General features: G+C 53.8%; 1 protein-coding gene across 13 annotated transcripts in view; it reads right to left on the bottom strand.

Moving 5' to 3' along the window:
- CBFA2T3 (CBFA2/RUNX1 partner transcriptional co-repressor 3) overlaps positions 1–16650 on the bottom strand; it is a 110587-nt gene that overhangs the window by 28333 nt on the left and 65604 nt on the right. For all 13 annotated transcript variants that reach the window (XM_048816869.2, XM_048816872.2, XM_048816867.2 and 10 more), the window contains one exon: positions 4431–4580. In XM_048816869.2, coding sequence (XP_048672826.1) covers positions 4431–4580 — 150 coding nt within the window. The remainder of the gene's footprint in view (positions 1–4430; positions 4581–16650) is intronic.

The raw sequence follows: 16650 nt of genomic DNA on the forward strand, positions 1-16650 counted from the left end.
TACGGGTGATCCGGGTAACTACAGGCCTGTTAGTTTGACATCTGTAGTATGCAAGGTCTTGGAAAAAGTTTTGAAGGAGAAAGTTAAGGACATTGAGGTCAATGGTAATTGGGACAAAATACAACATGGTTTTACAAAAGGTAAATCGTGTCAAACCAACCTGATCTCCTTCTTTGAGAAGGTAACAGATTTTTTAGACAAAGGAAACGCAATGGATCTAATTTTCCTCGATTTCAGTAAGGAGTTTGATATGGGGAATTCCTAGCTAAATTGGAAAAGATGGGGATCAATGTGAAAATTGAAAGGTGGATAAGGAACTGGTTAAAGGGGAGACTACAGCGGGTCACACTAAAAGGTGAACTGTCAGGCTGGAAGGAAGTTACTAGTGGAGTTCCCCAGGGATCGGTTTTGGGACCAATCTTATTTAATCTTTTTAGTACTGACCTCGGCACAAAAAGTGGGAGTGTGCTAATAAAGTCGGCGGATGACACGAAGCTGGGAGGTATTGCCAATACAGAGACGACCGGGCTATCATACAGGAGGATCTGGATGACCTTGTAAACTGGAGTAATAGTAACAGGATGAAATTTAATAGGGAAAAGTGCGAAGTCAGGCATTTATGGATTAATAACAAGAATTTTAGTTATAAGCTGGAAGTAACAGAGGAGGAGAAGGACCTTGGACTACTGGTTGATCACAGGATGACTATGAGCCGCCAATGTGATATGGCTGTGAAAAAAGCTAATGCGGTCTTGGGATGCATCAGGCGAGATATTTCCAGTAGAGATAAGGAGGTGTTAGTTCCGTTATACAAGGCACTAGTGAGACCTCATCTGGAATACTGGGTGCAGTTCTGGTCTCCCATGTTTAAGAAGGATGAATTCAAACTGGAACAGGTATGGAGAAGGGCTACTAGGATGATCCGAGGAATGGAAAACCTGTCTTATGAAAGGAGACTCAAAGAGCTTGGCTAGTTAAGCATAACCAAAAGAAGGCTGAGGGGAGATATGATTGCTCTCTATAAATATATCAGAGGGATAAATACCACAGAGGGAGAAGAATTATTTAAGCTCAGTACCAATGTTGATACAAGAACAAATGGATATAAACTGGCCATCAGGAAGTTTAGACTTGAAATTAGATGAAGGTTTCTAACCATCAGAGGAGTGAAGTTCTGGAACAACCTTCCAAGGGGAGCAGTGGGGGCAAAAGACATATCTGGCTTCAAAACTAAGCTTGATAAGTTTATGGAGGGGATGGTATGATGGGATAGCCTCATTTTGGCATTTAATTGATCTTTGACTATTAGCGGTAAAGATGCCCAATGGCCTGTGATGAGATGTTAGATAGGTTGGGATCTGAGTTACGATAGAAAATTCTTTCCTGGGTGTCTGGCTGGTGAGTCTTGCCCACATGCTCAGGGTTTAGCTGATCGCCGTATCTGGGGATGGGAAGGAATTTTCCTCCAGGGCAGATTGGCAGAGGCCCTGGGGGTTTTTGCCTTCCTCTGCAGCGTGGGGCATGGGTCACTTGCTGGAGGATTCTCTGCACCTCGAAGTCTTTAAACCACGATTTGAGGACTTCAATCGCTCAGACGTAGGTGAGAGGTTTTTCGCAGGAGTGGGTGGGTGAGATTCTGTGGCCTGCATTGTGCAGGAAGTCAGACTAGATGATCATAATGGTCCCTTCTGACCTTAAAGTCTATGAGTCTATGAGCCTATGACCAGCCTTATTTCAATGCCTTCAGAGCTGCGGGGGCCGGAGAGCGGTGGCTGTTGACCGGGCGTCCAACTCTGAAGGCTGAGCCCTGACAGCAGAAGCACAGAAGTAAGGGTAGCGGTACTACAACCCCCCACAACAACCTTGGCTTTACCAAGAGGATCAGTATCATTATCCCCACTTTACAGATGGGAAAACTGAGTCATGGGGGGGGGGAAGTGACTTGCCCAAGGTCTCCCAGTAGACCAGTGGCAGAGCCGAGAATAGCTCCCAGGTCTCCTGCCTCACAGACCAGTGCTGTATGCACTGTCTCCCATTACACACTATGGTGCAGTGCCATTCACACATCAAGGAACCCCACATCCTGTTGTGTTACACTGGCACATCAGGGTTCCAACACATATTGTCACTGCCTGCCTGGAGATACAGACAGATCCAGGTGCTCAGATACTACGTGGATAAGGGTCATGGAAGAAGTAACTAGCTAGGAGATGTATATGGGGCTCGCTAGCTTGGTAGATAGATGACTGGCCATTGGGGAGCACAGAGTTAAATCCATCCCAGGCCCAGCACCCCAGGCTGTTCCCAGCACTCCTTGCAAGCAGGAATCCAGTTCAGGTTCTTCTTTCTTCTCAGGACAGTGATGGAAGGAGGAGTCCACCACGAACACCCGGACAGGGTTTGCACTGAGAGGAGCAAGCAGTTCCCACTAAGGCCAATGGGAGCTGCAAGTGCTCAGCACCATTCAGGGCTGGCCTCGTTGTTTGCACCATGTAACATTGTCAGCAGTGATGGTCACCGGTAGATCCACCTGGAACAGATCCTGATGGCTCCCCGTCACTGGCAGGACAACTGCTCCTGTTCCATCCTTCCCCATGGGACCGGCTCCACACAGCCTGCCCCAATCACGCCCACCCGTGGCTATGCCCTCTAGGGGACAGGTTTTCTCCGGGTCACTCGCCTGCCATGCTGGCCTGATGTCTAGCTTTCCATGCCCTCCTGGGAGGAGATTGTCCCAAGCCTTCGGAGTGAAGCTTAACTATGCAAGCGGGAATGCTGGCACGCGAAGGAGTGCCCCTGCGGCATGTGCTCCTGGCAGTCCCAGTGCTGTGCTGTATGACAGCTCCATTTGTTTGAAAAGAGACGAAGGAGGCTGCAAAGTCTTAGGAGAAAGGAGGTGGATGAGATCCAAGACAACCTATCAAGGCCCCAGCTGCTCCGTGCCTGGTGATAGGAGAGGAATGAAACAGGCGACAACACTGTAGAAATTAAATTGGTGTGGGTCCCCTTATCCCACCAGAGAAAGTAGAGAACACAACAATGCCCGTAGCCTGCAACTGGCAGCCAGTGATAAGGTAATCCGGGATCCCACCGCAATGACTTGATGGACACAGGCCATAGGGGAGCACAGGGTTAAACCAGCATCAGCAGCTCATTACAGCCTGGATTCTGGCATTGCTAAGTCCAGCCCAGTGCCGCAGTGACTTGGCACCAGATGGGAGTTCCCCTTTGTTTGTTGCTTTCCAGCCTGGGGTTCGCGGCCCTCCCCCTCCTCCCCAGTTCTTCCTAGAGTTGCTTGACATTTTGCATTCATAATTTTTTTGCTGCTGACAAAAATTTGGCCTTTTTTTCTAAACAAAATGTTTGGTGGGAAATTTTTGTGTTTCAGGAAATTTTCAGCTTTTTTTCAGCAGAAGAAGTGAGGACAACAGAGCGCTGGTTGCTTTTTTACTTTTTGGTTGAAAAACTGATTCCCTCCCTCCCCAAAAAATGACAACAAAACCCCCTCCCCAAAGGTGTTGTTTCTTCCCCAGATTTGCACAGAAAATATTCATAATTTCCCAATCGGTTCCAGTTGTTTCTGTATTGGAGAGAGGGTTGTCTCCTGGGGCGGGCGCTGGCAGTCAGGACATTGACTCGGTGGATGACCTTGGACAAGTCACCCGCACCCCCTCCTTGTGCCTCAGTTTCTCCCTCTATGACACAGGAATAACCACACTTCCCTAACCGCAGGGAGCACTTTGAGCACGAAGGCGCCGGGAAGGGCAGGTGCTTTGTGTCCTTTTTAGAGATGCAAATAAATAAGGAACACAAACACCTGTTCCAGGGTGAGGGCAGTTACTCTCTCTCTACAGTACGGCAAACGCTGAGCCTGTGGCCCAAGGATAATACAGCAGGGGTGCATCCCAGCTTTGAGAGCTCCCGGGGAGAGCAAGGGCAGTGGTAGAGGACAGGTGTTAGGTCTGCCTACGGGCGTGTGCTCATCGAGAGGATTGGCTGCGGTGCTGGCCACGCCCCAGCCTGCCCCTGGGAGGTGGGCAATGCGCACAGCAGCACCAGCTGAGCCCTGCTTGGTGCCATGCGGGCACAAGCCAGGGATGCGGGCACAAGCCAGGGATGCGGGCACAAGCCAGGGATGCGTGGCACAAGCCAGGGATGCGTGGCACAAGCCAGGGATGCGTGGCTGGCTTCTGCAGGAGAATGTTGGGGCAGAGGACAGTTCCCTGTCCTTCCCCTCCGCATGGCACTCCTGCCCAGGGGTAGCTGTAACAGGGCCCATACGCTGCCCGGTGGCACAGGGCACAGAGCCCTCTCAGGGAGTACCCTTTCCAGGTGACATTTCCGTCAGCATGACAGGATCCGGCCCCGAGTCTGCTCACCGCATCCCAGCCCCTCCCATCACCCCAGCCCTGGCTGCCCCGGCTACTCACTGGTGTTTGGCGTGAAGGAGGGGTGCCGCGTGGCTCCCTGCGTGACGGCTGGCGGTGGAGGAGGCATGTTGGGGGGTGTCGATCTGGACTGAGTCTTCACGTCAGCTGGTGAGTCAGGCATCGTGGCTGCCTTCTTCTTCTCTGCACTACCTGCAAGGGGCAGAGACGCAGAGAGAGAGAGACAGGTGAGTGCGGTGGATTGGGGTCGCCGGGCCACATGGCCAGGGAGGCGGCACCAGCTAAACCCAGCCTGCTGATCCTTCCCTCACCCTGGCGCAGACCTAACGCCCACTGGAGTCAGTGGGCATCTTGCCCTTGTCTGCAATGGTCTTTGGGTCAGGCTCTCACAGGAGGTGGCAGCCACACAGACCTCTTTGCATTGCAGCCAATCGAAACACACGTGTTTTGCCTCTCCTCTCTATGGCAGGGAGAGGAGCTTTACGAGTTCCCACCATCCCAAAAGCTGGCGTTTCAGGGCCGGGATGGGAGCACGTTTGCGCCTAACTCTGTCTGGGGCACCCCTCCCATCCTTCCTGAGCAGGGCGAGACTCAGATCATGGAGGGGGCAAGGAGGACGGCTCTCCGGGGCATCCCTTCCTGTTCACTGCAGCAGGGATGCAGTGGATGCAGGGCGGGAGGAGAAGTCTACAGCGGTCAGGCCTGACTGGTGCCCTTCCTGCCCCAGAGGGAAAATGCAATTTCACCCAGTGAGCAGTGAACACGCTCGGGCTCCTGGGCAGACACATTATCACCGGGTCCTACACAAAGCCATGGAGGGCCGTGTCTTAGCTATACCCCGGTCTTGGGGGCTCAGCTTTCTTGTACCTGAGCCCCTGGCCATCCATGAGCTCAGCCTCACAGCAGCCGGGCGTGGCAGAGAGACGAAGGGCGGAGAGCTCAGAAGGATCTAGGCAGGCAGATAGCTGGGGAGAGACGGGCCCCTGGGGATGCGGTTCACAAAAGCCAGCGCACTAGGCGGGGAGCCGCCGACGCCAGCCAAGGGAAGATGCCAGCCGGGGTTGGCGCGCAGCCCCACCGCGCTCTCAGAGGCAGGCACTGAGGTCCAGGCTTCAGGGAGGTGTCTAGCACCGAGGACAGATCTCCCTCATAACATTTAGCTCAGTGACGAAGGTACTGATCTGGGAAATGGGAGACTCCCCGCTCAAGTGCCCTTCCCCCGAAGGAGGAGAAGGGATTTGCCGCCTCTCAGGCGACTGCTCTAACCATTGGACAGTTCTGCTATGGTGCTCCCTCCGTCACTCCTGTTTGAAGCTGTAGCGCTGGGAATAAATAATGAAAGACTCCATGGAACAGGCTCCTGGCCTCCCCAGTCCTGGGTGGGTGCCCTAACCGCCCGGCGACACAGTCACGCTTGTGCACACTGGCTCGCAAAGCGTCGCTGCAACAAGAGAGTGGGCAAGCGAGCCCACCAGCACGCGCATGATTCTGCTGCCTGGTGGTTGGCACACTTACCGGGATGGGGGGGACGCGGGAGCCAGCCCCTGCTCCAGGGGCTCATTCGTTATTTGGCTGCAGGATAACAGCTTCAAGGGGAGGGCCCAGGGCCTGACATCAGACTGTCCCATGCCCCAGGGTCAGGGCACTCACTCCCCATTCAAATCCCCGTTAGGTGGAGGGAGGATTTGAACCGGCTACTCTCCCATCTCCCAGCTGAGTTAGAACCACTGGGCTAAAAGTTCCAAGGGAGGCTGTGGTCCTCCTCCTCCGGCCGCCTTGTGCAAACTCGCTGAGCCGATAGGCAGCCTCTGCGCACGCTTAGCGGAGCAGGATTCTCAGGCGGGTTAGGCAACCAAAGGCCTCTCTGCCCCTGCTCTGTGGATTGCTTGGGGGCTCAGGCGGAAGATGGGCGTCTGGACAGCCCCAGTGCGTGGGCCCTGAGGCAGGGCCATTGACACCCAACAACTTTAGGTGCTTCCAGGGTTTCAGCAGGTATTTCGTGCATCGTGGTGTTCCCCAAGTTGGGGCTGGGGTCTAACTCCAGCGGCGCGTTCAGCCTGAGGGGATGTGCCCCTGGTACCCAGGAGGTCTGGGGTAGACCTGGGAACTGAACCCAGAGCTCCTGAGTCTCCATGACTGTGCCTTCAATCACAAGGCCATCCTCTCTTGCCCAGCCAGCCCTCTGCCACCAACATATTGTACATACGCACAGCACTGTAGGATAAACATATTCCTCCAGCCACACAACACTGGGTCGTATAGCCATCTACCCACCCCGGAAATCCTTCACCATGCGCACGTCTTCCCGCATACATACTAATGCACAGTCCACACATCCAGGCGCGTAATACGGCATCTGCACAGACACGCATGCACACACAACACGCTCTGTAGCACACGCACCCGACACACAGAGACAGCTCTAGATACGTGTCACGCCTGCACACAGCGCGCTGTCATCTTGGCGCTCGTCCCTGAGAACCCCTCTCCGCCGTGGCACACACCATCGGAGCAATCTCCCTGCTGGTTACCTGCCAGTTTGGAAGGAATTGGAATTCTCCCTGGGTCGCCGGCTGGAATGCCTCGTCATTTCCCAGGAATTATGTGTGGAGTTCCAGGAATCGCGCTGTCAGGCCGTGATTATTCACAGATAGTAAATTGGGTTTTAGGTTCCATGCCGCAGGCAGCAGCTCACATATATACAGCAACCAGGGCAGTTCCACTGGTACCTTGAGAGCATCTGTTCACGCGTCATTGACCTCAAACGCTCAAAAATCCCCAGTCAAACCCCAAAATATCAGGGGATTTAAAAGACCTAATAAAGGTTCCCTTTCTTTCTTTCTTTGAGGTTCCCTTTCTTTGCCTCGTGGTTTCTGAGCCTTTAGCCCTCAGGACACGTTTTCTGGCTTTTCTCCAAAACCAGGAGAGGGAAATTTTACCTTTTTTTAAAAATTGCTGAGATTGTAACATCATGCCAGGATGAGACTAGTGGGGGCTTTAAGAAAACAACTTGACTCACGATAGTCACAATAACACTGCGAGAACCGGCCACACTGCCTGAAGCCCGACGCCTTTACTGGAAATAAACCCTTCTCTGGATCATTGGAAATAAAATTCCCTGCCCCTCCTACCTCTCGCTTGGCCTACAAAGCCACAGCGACAGAGCTGGTGGAAAGTTTTCCAACACAACGGGTTTCCATCCTCAGAAAATGCCTGGAAATTGAAACTTTGTCGATTCTGACAAAATTTCGTCATGGAAACAAAAAACAAGCGAGCCGAAGCATTGCCCCATTTGACGTCTCTTATGCAGAGCAGCACTGTTGGTTTTTAACAAAGCCATTCAACATGGCGCTTGCCGAACGGAGCGTTTCCGTGGTTAGTTTTAAAATGATTTTGCATTTTGCGAGTTTTCTTTTATTTGATGTTATACCAGAAGTTATAATAGACAATTAAAAAAAAAGTTGAAAGCTGATAGCCCAACGTGAAACGTCCCTGTTTTAAGTATCTAATGTTGAGACGGTCAGTGGGGGTCAGGGCTCAGGTGTATTTGACAAATTCCAACCGCCAGTGCGCCCCCACCCAGTTGCCTAAAACTAGTTGTGTTTGAAGGTCAGAGATAACCTGTAACCAGGGAGTGATTAGAGAATTCCTTGTCCCTGGGATCCCTGTGAGCTGTTACCAGGGAATATCCTTGTGATGGGGTGTTCACAGCTCCCCCTCCCGCCCCGGCAGTAGCCCGGAAAGGGCTAATGACACCGTTGCCAACTTTTGCGCGGTAAATAAGCACCCCGACTTTCGCAATAAGCCAAAAACCAAGCGAATCCCATTTCAAAACAAGGCCAAAACAAGCCAATCCCTAAGAACCCCAAGACTCCGTGTGACTAGATCCCCCTGGCGTGCAGTCTGGGCCTGTGGTGGGCCCACTGTGCACCCCTGACTCTCTCCCCCCTTGCCCCTACTTGCCGGGAGCTGATCAAAAAAAAGAAGCAACAAGCTACAAGCCAAACAAGCTACAAGCCAAAAACTAGCCAACAAGCAACTCACAAGCCAATGAAGCCAAAAATAAGCCCAGTTTCTGTGGTTTTTTCGTGCGTTTGGCATGTCTGGTTAATGAGGCTCCGAAGGAGCCAATTAACCTGACAGGCAACACCTGAGGGAGAACAAGGGAGGAAGGATGGAGCCCAGCTGGACAGGAGCAAGGAGGGCTGGTATAAAGCCAGGAAGAGGGCTTCAAGAGGAAAGAAGGAGAAGCTTTGGGCTCCTAGCTCTCAGGGAGGGGTGTACCAGCCAGATGGTACAGCAGGGAGTCTGATAAAGACAGAGTAGGAAGCAGACCAGGGAAATAGCAGGGAGGTTTGGGATGGAGGAGACCTTGGCTGCCGGTTGTAGGGTTCCCTGAGCTGAGCCCTGGAGCAGAGTGGGTCGCATTCCCCAACCAGCAGTAGAAGGGAAGATTGCCTGGGTCAGATCGTCCAGTGAGACGCTGATACTCTGGAATGGGGAAACCACAGAGTGACCCAGCCGGGGCGGTGGGGGGCAAGCTGTGGAAAAAGAGCCCCCTAAGCCAGGAAGAGGGATGACCCTGACCCACTGCAAATCCTGGAGCGTGAGACAGAAGGGGGTGGCCCTATTCCCCAGACACAGCTCCAAGGTGAACCCCACAACAATCCCCTGTGGAGGGCAGGGGCTAATGCAGCATATCACCCCAGGTGCCCAGAGCAGGACTGCACGGCTGTGCACGCCACATCCCTCAAGCTGTCTTTCTCAGCATCTCGACAGGGCTGCGGTTTTCCTGGAACTCAGCCATGGCACAGTTCAGAGGAGGCTTTGGAGTGGCATGGGGACATGGCTGGGCCTGGGGAGGGGGGGGCAGGGAAGAGACGAAGCAAGTAAACAGGACAACTGCTAAACAAGCTTAAGTGAGAGCACCTGCTACTGAGCTCAGCTGCTGCCCCGTCTATTTCTCTCTCTCTCTCTGCTGTTAGAGAGGATGCACGAGGGTTTGATGGCCTGACACAAGTGTGGGGGCAGCTGCAGTGGTCTGTCAAAGTGCCTTGTGTCTGGCGGCTCGGCTGGAGCTCTGGTGAGAACCAAAGAAGGAAAGCGTCCCTCTCGCTAGAGGCTGACAAGCGTTTCCTAGAGGTGTCACTGCCTTTATAGGATCAGGAGAACTCGGGGGCTTATTCACATGCAGGCACCGCTGATAAACTAATCTAATGTGCATTCTTAATCCACTGCAACTGTTGTAAGATTAATTGAACCCTGCGCAAGTACATTGTCCAGGCTAAATAAAGCCTGGTCTTATCCAGAGCAAGATGTTATCGGGGCTTGCACGGTGGCCAAAGCCGGGGCTGGGCTTAAACGTGAGGAGAACAGGGTTTTATAGATGAGCTACCCGGGTTCTGCAGGAAAGGGGGCATCCGGCATGGCAAACTGCAGCTCTTTGGTGCACAGAGCAGGCAGATCTCTGTAGTGGGGAGGGGCCGCACAATCAGGGTGCGCTCGTGCCAAGCTCCTCACTTCCTCCAAGGTGCAGGAAAGCGCTTAGCAGCCTCCCGAGGGAAGGGCGGCCCACAGGGAGGCTGTTCCAACAGCACCAATTAGCCTCGCTGCCCCTCTCATCCTCTGCGCAGAAGATGAGGCAAGCTGTGCCCCTGCCTTCATCAACCTGCCCTTGCCAAATACCAGCCACCGCAGCCACATGCTGGTGTAACACCAACAGACCCCGGTCGTCGGTGGGCGGGATCGAACCTGGGACCCCTGGAGCTTAGTGCATGAGCCTCTACTGCATAAGCTAAAAGCCAACTAGCTGGTAGCCAAGGCTGTAGAGCAGACTCGTTCGATCTCTCTCTTTAAGTGGCCTCTAGATGGGACAGGACACCACCCCCAGGAGGTGTGGGTTACTCTGGCACAACCTGAGATGGTGCCAGGCCTACAGCAGCAGGAGGCTGTGATTGCCAGGCCATGGTGGGCCTGTGATTCTACACCCGCGTGCCAAATGGCCGCCTCCATGCAGCACAGCCTCGCACGTACAGTGCGGGTGAGATCACGCTGCGCGGAGGACACCCTCTTATTCTACAAAATGGTGCCCGGCGGGCGCATTCACAAGCCAGACGGGATCGTCCCATGGGCACAGACGGCCTGGGGCATGCAATGCGTGCCTTGCGCTCACAGATGGCCATGAGAAACAGCACCGCACCGCCAGCCCCCCGGCAACTCACATGGTACGCCAGTGCCGCTGAGCCAGAAGCATCTGACCCTTGCCCAGCCAGAGGCTGCATCATCCGCTTGCCAGGCACCCAAGAGACGTGCCTCGCTAGCACAAGATGATGCGGCCCTCAGCCTTCGTATGGAGCTGTTGCTCGCAGGGCTGATAGGTCCTGAGTTCTAGTCAGAGCTCAGATAATGACGCCATCTGGGGCAAGTCACTTAAGAGCCCTGGGTGTGACTGTGCGGAGAGGAGAAAAGGGCCTTGGCCCTCTCCTGTGCGTCACAGGAACAGCCTTTGTGCTCAGTGAGCTGCGAGCACTAGCCTCTCCAACGGGAGTGGGGAGGGCTTGGGAAGCCATGGGCCCCATGCCATGCTCCATCCAGCAGCTCCAGCCCCCCCCAGGGAAGAAGTAGGCTCTGCCCCCTTTCCAAGGTTGGTGTAGCAGCCTGGAGCTCGCAGACTGTGACCTCTGATTCAATCCTCCTACCTATCAAACAGGGCGTGAAACTGACACCAAGAGTTTTGCCTTAAGTCCCAGGAAACAGTGTCTCATTATTTAGAGGCCAGCTTCTCAAAATCTGGGCAGACGCAGGTTGGGTAATTGCCCGTGCAAATTTACCAGTTCGTTCCACAGCAACCTGATCTACTCTGGCACCACCCAAGTGAATTAGGCACCCGCATGCCCAAGGGCTTTGGAGTCCCAGCCTGTCTCACTGGAATTGCGGTAGAGTTACACACTCAGTTACGTGGAGCGATGCAAACAGCATTGTAACAGCAGCCCCAGCAGAGCCTGGAAAGCACACGCACACAAACACGCTTGTGCACCGGAAGATACTGGGCTCAGCACTTTTGTTCGGGGCCTCGGACAAGAGCACAGCCATTGAGGCGAATGGACGCGTACAGACACCAATTTATTTTTCAGGGAAATTCTTCTCCAGTTAAATCGCTGAGGATCTCTCCCAGACCTCTAAAGTCCCTTTAGAGTTCACGGCCATGGCGGCTCCACCTGTCTCTTCCAGCACTCCAGTGAGACCGCTATTAATTACTTATTCGTAATCAGTTTTAGTGGGACTGCAAGAGACCAGCCAGCCCCAAGAGCACATGAAAGAGGAGGAGGGATAGCTCAGTGGTTTGAACATTGGCCTGCTAAACCCAGGGTTGTGAGTTCAATCCTTGAGGGGGCCGTTTAGGGATCTGGGGCAAAAATTGGGGGATTGGTCCTGCTTTGAGCAGGGGGTTGGACTAGATGACCTCCTGAAGTCCCTTCCAACCCTGCTATTCTATGATTCTATGAAAGGCAGAGCCGGCCATTCACACCAAGCCTGCTCCCCTCGCACTAACCCAAAAGTTTGCTGAAGTAACTTTGAAAATGCAAACAGCCGTATACTATTCCAGGAGGTGTAATTAGCTTCCCAGACAGTGGATGCCTTGTCTGTTATAGGCCCCTCGTCTCTCCCTCCACCCCCTCCTTCAAACCTCCTCCCCCAGAGCTTTCCCCCTTCATGCTCAGGCAGGGTCAGTTTCTACGTCTGGTGAAAGCTCCCCCCAGACAAAGGGCTACATGTTGTGGAGAGAGCTTTGGAAAGGAGCCAGTGCTGGAGCCTCAGTCCTTCCCCTTCGCTGTCCACAGCTGAGTGCAGGCCAAGAAACACGGGCTTTGGGAGGCAGCTCCAGCTGAGGCCAAGGAGAGGGAGGTGGGACACTGCCATGTTTACAGGCATTGCAGTGACATTCTTGGCAGCTGAGTCCCTCACGAGCCTTAACGGATGTAGCTTCATAGCCCCTGGTGAGGCAGGGAAGGGTCACTCTCCCCACGTCACAGAGGGGAAACTGAGGTGCAGCAAGATTAAACGACTCACCAGGGTCACCCAGGGAGTCTGTGATAGAGCCAGGAATTGAACCCAGGTCCCCAAGTCCTAGATTGGTGCCTTAACCACAAGGCCAACCTTCCTCAAGAGTGTAGTATTATTTATCAGGTGTATTACGGTAGTGCCAGGGAGCCCCAGTCAGGGCTCAGGACCCCACGGTACCAGGCACTGTGCATTATTAGGTGTATTATGGTACAGCCTAGGAGCCCCAGTCATGGCCCAGGACCCCGTGGTACCAGGCACAGTGCATTACTCGGTGTATTATGGTACAGCATGGGAGCCCCAGTCATGGCCCAGGATCCCCAAGTGCCAGGTGCTCTATGTTATTAGGTGTATAACGGTAGTGCCAGGGAGCCCCAGTCATGGCCCAGGACCCCGGGTGCCAGGTGTTGTACAAAGACCAAACACAAACACGGTCCCTACCTGAAGAACTTACTTGTGTACACACCTAGAGCTCCGGATCCTCTCCCTTGTCCCAGTGCACCATGGCCCTGTAATGTCCCGCAGGGAAACAAGGGGGGCATGGGTAGGCACGGGCTGGCTGAAGAAAGGGGCCTCGTCCCAGTATCTCCAGGGAGGCGAGTGGAGCCGCCAGTGTCACTTATGGATATGCTTGGAAAGTGGAATTCAGGTCTAACATGGAGATTTCATGGAGGGTCCTGCATTCCAGCCCCATTTACCCAGTGACTGGTTCACAGGCAGGCACCCAGTCCATGGGATAGACACCCAGGCCTGGGGTAGCTCCCACAGCTGGTATTTGCTCTCCGGATCACACACCTGCTCTGGGCCTGGCCCACGGGACCAGCTGTGGCATGGAAAGGGCTCAGCCAGCCCTAGCGAGCCGAATTTTCACCCCCCGGTGGAAAGCTTGGAACTCACTGTGGTTCCAGGAGTTCGGAACAGGAACTCCTTTTCGTCAATTTCAGCAACGTTCCCAATGTTCCCAAAATCAAACAGGCTGAGATTTGAAAAGGGTCTGGATTTTGTTCTTGTTTCTTTCCCCCCCTTCTTTCCCTTTTGCCACGGGAAGGGCGCAGAAAAGAACAAACCTAACTGAAAACGAAGTATTTGTAGTTTGGGGTTTTGCTGGGGAAAAAAAACGGAAATAAATGTAAAAGACAATTTTTTACAAACATTTCCATTGTTGGCAAAAGGTCCTTTCAAAAACTGATAAAAAAACCAAACGCTGTTTGAAAAATATTAACCGGGTCTTAACTCATGGCACGGGGCTTATCTGGAAATCACCTCGCCAGCCCTGCCTCCTGGCGTATCTGCCATGACAGTCGCCAAAGACCTGCATGTGTCAGGTGCATCCCCATGGACTGCTGCAGTTTCAAAGCAGGGCATCTGAACTCGAAGAGGGGCTGCCGTGGGGCAATTAAATATTAGCACCCACAGCCAGCAAGGAAGAACCAATCAATCAACTTCAGGGACTCGTCCCTTGGGCTGTGATTGCAAACCAATGGAAAGACCCTTTTTGCCCCCACCTCCCATCGCCTTCAGGAAATCGCCCCCAGTGCCATCACTTCACCAGGATTAAAGGCCAGCTCAGCAAACCGCACGGAAGAGGGAAGCGTTAGACAGAAATAAGCAACTGCCTGGTGCAGCACTTGTATGCAGGGTTGTAAATGAAACCAACTGGAGGCCAGGCTAGGCATTGCTGTGGCTGCTCATGAAAAACAAAGCTCTGCAAACAAGGGGCTTAGGGTGGAAATTATGACCCAGCTTTAGCCACGGCAGAGCACATGGTGCTGGGAACTACCAGAACTGATGTGCTTGGCAGGAGCTGAAAGATAACTTTCCAGTGCGTTTCACCCCTACCTTTAAAAGTCAATCCCCTTTAATGGTGACATGGCTGCAAAATCAATTACTCCTTGCGGATCAGCTGATGTCCAACTGCTGTTCTAATGCCCCCACAGGGATGGAAACCATCGGTTTATGCAGACAGGAGCAGGAAACGAAAGGGAGCGAGGGTTTTTGCCGCTAGTTTGGGGCTCACTCACCCAAGAGGCATGGACGTTTTCATTCAGAGAATGGCCTCTACCTTTCTCCCTGCCCGGAATCCTGCTGTCTCCCCTGCTAGATCTCATAGAAATTCTAAGTTATTGTTGTATCCAGGGGCTTGGGGATGCAAAACGACACACTCCTGGCGTGCCAGGAGCCCCACCAACTTCCCTGGAGCAGACGGTAACTGAGTCTCAGCCTGCAATGCTCAGTCACACTCAGCCTTCCCCTCCGCGCACTCCCGAGCCGAGCCGCACCTCCCTGTTAAAGCCAACAGCAGCTCAGGGTGACAATCCCCATGGGCTGCTCGCCTGAATCAATGGCCTACAGAGGCTGCCACGGCTGACTGCACCGCAGGTGAAAGGAGCCGAGTGCCTGGCTCACCTCTGGATGCCATGGGGCACAATGGGCTCACATGATCGCCAAGGAAGGCTCCAGCTTCTGTGGCAAATCTGGTGAGGTTGAAAGGCAGCCTTTGGTTCCAAGGGAGAGGGGGTCGTCCAAGCCCCACCACGCCAGAGACACTGGCCCAAGCGGGAGGGTAATGGATGTCTGAGCGGCAGGAGGATTTGGAGGTGACAGGCAGAGATGATGGGGGAACAGATGCAGGCTGTGCTGAAAAGGCAAACATCAGGTGGGCAACACTCCTGTAATGGCCCTCGCCTAGAGCTGCAATCCAGTGCTTCGGGAAGGGAGTCGTTCTGGAATGGCAGTGCCCTCTTCCTTGGTAGGGTGGCAATCAGCTGCTTCGATAAAGCCCACGCTTAGCCCCACTCCACCTGGCTTGGCAGGTTGGTTTGGCCTGAAAATTGCCAGATTTCCTCCAAAGGCAAAGGAGAAAGGGCCAGGCCCTCAGCTGGTGTCAATCAGTGGGGTCCATTAACTGCAGTTGAGTTCTGCTGATTGACCCCAGTGGTGGATCTGGCCTGAGAAGCTTGAAGAACATCAGTCAGACCACCTTCAGTCCCAGGCCATGGAAAAGGGACTTGGATTCACAACTTGGACTTTCATCTTATGATGCTCAGTCCCCCAGTGGCTCCAAAATGGCTGGTTCCTGGCTCCACCGACCCAACCCCTGGCCTGTTTTGTACCTGCTCAGATGAGTGTGTATGTTTGTGATGCAAGTAGGGCAAGATGTCCACAGCACTTTGCTTCCTGGTGCTGAACTGCTGGAGTTCAGTGAATGATGGGCTAAGCCTGGGGGCTCTTGGCACCCTGTGCCCCGGGTAAATTCAGAGCATCATTATCTCCATTTCCAGGGGGGAAACTGAGGCACAGAGCAGGGCTGGACCCAAGCACACTGTGGCTGGGGGGCGGGAATTGGCATCCGAGGCAGAATTAGCACTCGGGAGCTCCCATGTCCTACTCAGCTGCTTACACTACTCCCTCAACATGGGCTTTGGCTGCAATCCAACCCAGCTGCACTGATCTCCCCAACATGGCATCGAGTGGATTATCCGTTCGGCTGTGGATGGTCAATGAGCTATTTCTGGTGGGCTGCGGAACCATGAGGAGACTGGGTTTGTGCTGCCTGCTTTTGACGAGGTGGGTTGCATTTAATATTTGCCCTGTGCCCCGATGCTGCGGAGATGGGCGCCTCACAGGTCATCCAGAGCTCCCTCTGGAGTCATCCCATTGACTAGGACGGGATTCCTCATGCGCACCAGTGCGGGGAAGGGGTTCGAAACCTGGCCCTGAGTGAGCATTCCCGAGGCTCAGCACGGAGCCTCCGGAGACAGAGACAGAAAGGGCCATCTCTCAGCTCTGTCTTTCTTCTCCTTCCCAGGCTCTGGGATCCCCACCGCTCCTCCGCAGCTGCACAGGGTCTGTCCCACTGGCTGATGACACTGGGAACGTGCATCGGTCAGGACACAGAGCAGCGACGCATCAGCCAATGCACGGGGGAGCAGGGCTGGGAGTAAGCAGGGGTCATTTTCACACAGTCCCTTTTCTGAGCCCAGCCACGCTATGGAGAGAATTGGTGCTGTGGGCCAGGGAGGGTAAGTGAAGGCAGAGAGTAGCCTAAATGATGGGTGCAGCCAAAACAGCGGACCTTCCCTAACAGGGGAAATCAATCAGTACGTGTCAGTAAGATTCTGGGTCAGGAGGGCCCTGATTCTGTGCTTCAGGCCCTGGGACATGGGGCTCTGGTAGGAAATAGATTGGGTAGTTGCAACCC

This window comes from Caretta caretta, chromosome 12 (assembly GCF_965140235.1).
Source record: "Caretta caretta isolate rCarCar2 chromosome 12, rCarCar1.hap1, whole genome shotgun sequence".
NCBI classification, from domain to species: Eukaryota; Metazoa; Chordata; order Testudines; family Cheloniidae; genus Caretta; species Caretta caretta.